Source organism: Cololabis saira, chromosome 12 (genome assembly GCF_033807715.1).
Source record: "Cololabis saira isolate AMF1-May2022 chromosome 12, fColSai1.1, whole genome shotgun sequence".
In the NCBI taxonomy this organism is placed as follows: Eukaryota; Metazoa; Chordata; class Actinopteri; order Beloniformes; family Belonidae; genus Cololabis; species Cololabis saira.
The window spans coordinates 12450848-12456636 of record NC_084598.1 but is presented as its reverse complement, the minus strand read 5'-3'; the positions used below and the strand labels follow the sequence as shown (position 1 = coordinate 12456636).

Below are 5789 nucleotides of genomic sequence, written 5' to 3'. Positions count from 1 at the left end.
AAAAAAAAAAAGTTTAAAGATTCTAAAATCTTTAAATTCAAAGAAGCTGGCATGTAACTTGATGGTTCCTGTTAGAATCGTGATATTGTGGACAGTGTGTTATATCATATGCAGAACAATCAGCGACGAAAGCCTGGCATCATGTCTGAAAGCATCAAGGCTCTAGGCACTACGTGGACGGGCTTCAATGCAGCATTCAGAAGTCACACAGCACACGTTTAGCAGGATCAAGGATCGCTTCTGAAAGTTTTACACGCTGGTCTTACCTGCAATCCAGGACAGAGGACTTTATAATGTCATGTTAATTGTTTTATCAAGTTAGAACCAAGCAAGTTAATAAAGCGTGCTTTTACTGTTTCAAGTACAACAGAGTTCATCATCACAAGCACAAACCTTTGATTAGAAACACAAGTGTAACTGTGAAAAGGATGAAAGGTGCAAACAACACATGATGGTTTCTTGATGCATCACTGCAGACAACATCACTGGTCGAGCTTCCTGCTTTGACTTGTTTCTGAGTTTCAGAGCATCTGAGAGAGGGGGGGGGGTTAGGGAAAGAGAGAGAGCATAAAAGAAAAAGGGGAGTAAAAGAGAGAGATAAAGTGTAAGAGAAAGAGAGAAAGAGAAACAGTTTTACATCTGCTTTAAATCAGTCAAAATGAAAGAGAAAGTGCTGCATTACATGCAACACTTAGTGTTCAACATAAAAACATGTTCAGATAAACAATTACAGTTGCAGAGGAGCTGCAGCGACTGACTGAAATGTCAACGGCACATCAATACTATCAAAGTGCATTATCTTTAAGAATCCGCTGAGTGTTCTGAAAGTCTGTTAAAACATTTTTCCCTTTTGCTGCAAACACCTGGAAGGAAACTGTCTGAACCCTGAAACTTCAGGTGTCGGGATCATTTCTAAACCAGTTCGTAGATCATAAACCCTCCAACCCAGATGAATAGATTATTGACACATCTGAAAAGATCATGGCTGGATTCTTCAAATATTTAACACTTTACTGTGAAAATATTTACCGTTTCACCTGCAAAATGATATCTAGAAACAGCTTAAACTTCATTCTTGAAAGCTTCACTGGATGCAGTATTGCCACATTTGTTTTAAAAGAAAAGAGTTCAGGAGGAAGTCAGCAGTGGAGGAATTTACTCAACATACGTACATAAGTGACAGTAAATAAAGATTTTAGTGAAAGTACAGGAAAATCCAAAGGAAAAAAACACAAGACAGAAGTAAATGCACCTGGTAACATGGGAAAGGTGGTGGGCAGCAAACCCCACAAGTCAGGTCAGGTGCTACAATAAAACAAACACAACAACAACAACAACAACAGGGATATAAATAGGACACTGTTGGGGCAGTGACTCTGGATTGTCTGGAGAAAAAATGTAAAGAACCAGCAACAATTCTTGAGGACAGAAAACCTCTTCTGGATTCTGCCCTGATAAGATGTTGGTCAGCAAAATCAGATACAGCTCATGAGTGGTTCTCCGGTTACGTCTACTTATCTTTTGAACTTACATTACATTTAGCAGACGCTTAAATCCAAAGCAAAGTACAACTGAGGAAAAACAAACCACAAAAAGAGTAAGTGCAGCTAAAAGAGTATGTAGTTGTGGGCAAGAAGGTTAGAAAGTATTTACTCTTTAAACATGGTATGACATATCACTTTTATGCTGATGACACTCAAATGTAGACACACATTCATGTGAAATCAACAAACATGGGAATATTTGGCTATTTCTGAAGGTGAGGGTTGTTTGTGTTTAATTTCAGAAGGTTGAATGTACGGTATGTAGGCGTGGTAGACTAGTTGCTATAGAGGTGGGCTTGACCCAGGTTCAAGCCCCGGAATGGCAACCAAGACGAACCACCTTGGGCCCCTGAGCAAGGGCCCTTAACCATAATTGCTCCACAAATGGTGTGTGTGTTCTCTCAGATGTAGGTCGCTTTGGATAAAAGCATCTGCCAAATGGCAGCAGCGGCGGCAGCAGCAGCAGCAGCAGCAGTATATTCAACTATGAAAACCTGTGAAATTATCCTCCATGTCAAGTTATCAAAATACCTTTCTTAAAAGAACCTATGTCGAATCCATTTTTAACCTATACAACCTATACTTTGGATCAGCTGGAGGACATTCAGCCAATCACAACAATCAACACAACAGATTGTTCTCTGAATGACATACAGATGTAGAATCTTCTCTGGTAGTTCCCAGGAGAAATGCCCTAATCAACATGAACAGTTTTAATTAAGATGCAATTCCCAGATGACACGAGCAAACACTGAACTCTTCAAAACCATCATTTGATTTAAAGTAATCATGTGAGTAAAGTCAAGCCTTACTTCGTCCACAGGGTGCAGTTCACACCATCCGAAGAAAAGTAACCCTGTCGACAATCTTCACACACCGTGTCATTTCTGGTCGTTCCTTAGAGAAACAGACAATGTTTACATAAAATTAGACCCCTAAATTAAGAAAAAGAAGAAAAAAAAACAGTATTTCAGAATCAGAAAATGTCAAAAACAGTCTCCTTGTTTCTCACCAGCTTCCTTTATCCTCTGTCCACTTTTACAACTGGAGTGTTTGTCTGCCAAACTACATCCTGTGTCATCTGAGTAACTTCTGCAGAAATACCCGGTTAAGGCCTCGCAGACTGTGTCAGATGTTTTTTTGCACTCCTCCTTGACAAAGAGACCGTCACCTGAAAAAACAGAGCCATTCATTTTAACTACTTGAACGGTAATGGTAGTAAATGCTTGCTTTTAATTTAGTGCAATAAATGTGAATGTGACGAGCCCCCTCCCTCCGGTTGTACCTAGGTGACAGACCGTGCAGGGAAAACAATATTTCAGTCCACTGGGTTTGTTCATGAAGGTCCCCGTCTCACATGGGCCGCATCGTGTACCTGAATCTATCATGCAGTCTTCTGTAACCTTCATCCCTGTTTGAAACAACACACAGTCCATGTTAGTGAAGCACCACCCTATGTCCTGTCGCATTAAAACAGATTGTGGAGAAAAAAACACTCTTTCAAAGCTGCAACACTGTTGAGACAGGTTATCTCCATACAACACAAACACATCACACCCCAGCTGCATCTTTACTGAACAGACAAACTCATTATCCCAACGGCAGCTCTTAACTATTAACGTCAGTATTTACACATACATTTTAACCAGTTCCAGGATGTTTTACTAAGAAATGGTATTTTACCATTTATTTTATCATTAGCATTACAGCCATTTTCAGAAAAGTACCTCAATTTAGTAGGTGGTAAGGTAGTAGAAGTATTCAGATGTGGGCTAATCTCTTGTTATTTCAAGATGAATGAATCAGACAAGAAGTCTGGAGTTGATCTCAGGTAAGTACACGTCTTTGGTCTGAAACGTGCGGTCTGTCGGGGCCTTAATATCAGTGCTGACGTATTTCCTGTGAATGTTTCAGCTCAGTAATCTGTCGAGACTACTTCTTCAGGTGTGTTCACATGTTGCGTTTCTATTACCCCCAGGTTTGCGCAAAACCTTTATATCAAAAATAAAACATATAATAAAAACACTTCTAATTCGAAAGAAACTCCCAAATATCGTAAAAACCTTTTAATGCTTTCACAACATGGTTTTTCAGGTGATTCGATAATCCACTTTATATGAAACGTGTAATGGACAGCGCTGGACGTCGCGCAGCCGGTCAGTCTAAAGTCATCAACACCTACTTTCCAGCTGTTTTTGGCCTCATCAATACAATGTCGTTGTGCTATAACACTATCTAATCATTATACATTACATGTGGGCTATGCCTCTGAATAATTATGTGAATGATCATCTGCTGCCTTCGTCTATTTTATCAACAGTGGAGACTAACGACGTTTCTGTCCATCTTCAAGTTTGAGGTTGACTTTTTTTGTTCCTTTCAACAGAAGTCTCACAGGAGGAGATAACAGAGTTTCGCTTACTCAAAAAGCAACTTCCAATGGAAGCACCGACCCCCACCCAGCCCCCCCCGTCAGTCTTAACCACAAGCTTCACAGTAAAGTCTATAAAGCCCTCCGGATATATGAAAACTCTGCAGGGGAAAAGCAGGGGAAATCGGTGAACCATTAAGCTGAAGGGTAGAATGCAAAAAATGTTTTAGTTGACACAATTTTGAAGTATTAAATGCTAAATAAATAATAGTTCATCACTGGAGTTGTTAGGTTGCCAGTTATTACTGTAACCATTTCACCTCTTTCAGAGGAATACGCTTGATTCATCAGTCAAGGTGGCCGCACTTATCACTCTATTTGTGCTAAAAGTGTTAAAAGATTATAATTAATCAAATTAATGACGTAAAAACTTTTTTACATCAATATTTCTTCTAGATGAGGATATTCTAAACTGTTAAAAATTACAAATATTTGTTTTAATTTTACAGCACTACCGGGAACTGAATGAGTTTCCGGCCATGTGCCTGATTCATTATTGTCATTCATGAGCTTAGAGACACCCGAAGGTCCCTCGGGTTAAACTTGCAGGAAAAGAATAAACGATGCGGTGAACGGAAAGCAAAGGTGTGCTTGGTTTCGTTTGGTGGGTGTTGTAAAGCAGCAAAAAGGTGAGGAACAATATTACCAGTGAGCACTTTTTCACTTCACGTGGGAGGATTCACCGAAGCCAATGTCATCGATAATGCTCAGATTACTGACTCGTCTGCTTGACTGTTTCTTTATCACTTTTTGTGATTTTCTTGTTTAGTCACTTATCTTTTTCTTACCACTGTATGTTATTGCAATGTTCTTTCAGAAAACGTCAGGGTTTGTACTCACAACTACACCAACAAGAACAGCCTGCACAAAGCTGTTTTGATGTCTACAAGGTTTATATTTCTCAATTTCCTCTTTTGCTCTTAAAATTTGATTAAAAAAATGTTTTTAAATGGCTTATTTGTGTTTAATGAATACATTAAAACTGAGGTTCATAATTCCGACAGTACATAAACGCCCCCTCCCTTCAGCCAGTTTCCTGTTGTGTTTCATGGGAGGTTTGGTTTTTATGACGATAATGCCATTAAACAATATATCTGGTCGGGAAATGGCGACAGCTGAATGTACTTTCTGTTTTGTAGTACCTTCGTTGCAGGTCGGACAGCACTGTCCGTCACTTAAGGTGAACTCGTTGGTCTGGCAAGACCGAGCCTGTAGTGTGAAGACAGCAGCAGCTCCGACTGAAACACACACACACGACATGACTCATTATGTCACCGGAACGTTAAAGCTCCACTTGTCGCGACACTTACCAAAGACGAGCCACCCTGAAATCATTATGCCATGACCTATATTAATATGTTATTCCTTTTTTCTTTTTTCTCCATTTTAATCTTTGCAGGACCGTCGAGTTGGATCATCAGAGTTGGTGTGTGTTGCCAGACAAGACAAGAACAGACACTAAACAAGTGAACCCCCCCCCGCCAAAATAAAGGATATGTATGTGTATATATAGATATATATTAATAAAATAAATATATGTGACATATTTAAAAATATATTATATATGTTTTATATCAAAAATGCATACATATATATATATATATATATATATATATATATATATATATATATATATATATATATATATATATATATATATATATATGTACATATGTGTGTGTGTGTGTGTGTGTGTGTGTGTGTGTGTGTGTGTGTGTGTGTGTGTGTGTGTGTATATATATATACATACATACATACATACATACATACATACATACATACATACATACATACATACATACATGTATGTATAT

The 5789-nt window shown here is 38.6% G+C and overlaps 1 protein-coding gene across 2 annotated transcripts; it reads right to left on the bottom strand.

Moving 5' to 3' along the window:
* On the bottom strand, positions 1 to 5441 carry LOC133456889 (tumor necrosis factor receptor superfamily member 14-like). Of its 2 annotated transcripts, none has more exons than XM_061735576.1 (7): positions 5286 to 5441; positions 5118 to 5213; positions 2830 to 2955; positions 2557 to 2715; positions 2357 to 2441; positions 394 to 530; positions 1 to 266 (listed from the first exon to the last, which is right to left on the bottom strand). In XM_061735576.1, the coding sequence occupies exons 1-7, from the start codon at positions 5308 to 5310 to the stop codon at positions 250 to 252; spliced, it is 645 nt and encodes a 214-aa protein (XP_061591560.1). In that variant the 5' UTR covers positions 5311 to 5441; the 3' UTR covers positions 1 to 249. The 2 variants fall into 2 exon arrangements, with proteins under 2 accessions (XP_061591560.1, XP_061591561.1); XM_061735577.1 differs by lacking the exon at positions 1 to 266 and adding an exon at positions 1253 to 1305 and having other exon boundaries at positions 410 to 530; positions 5286 to 5440.
* Positions 5442 to 5789: the final 348 nt, after the last annotated feature.

Coding starts and splice junctions, on each gene's coding strand:
- LOC133456889 (XM_061735576.1), bottom strand. CDS start 5,310: ATGATTTCAGGGTGGCTCGTCTTTG. Junction 5,214..5,285: donor TTCAGGGTGGCTCGTCTTTG/GTAAGTGTCGCG, acceptor TGTGTGTTTCAG/TCGGAGCTGCTGCTGTCTTC. Junction 531..2,356: donor AACTGCACCCTGTGGACGAA/GTAAGGCTTGAC, acceptor CCCCTCTCTCAG/ATGCTCTGAAACTCAGAAAC.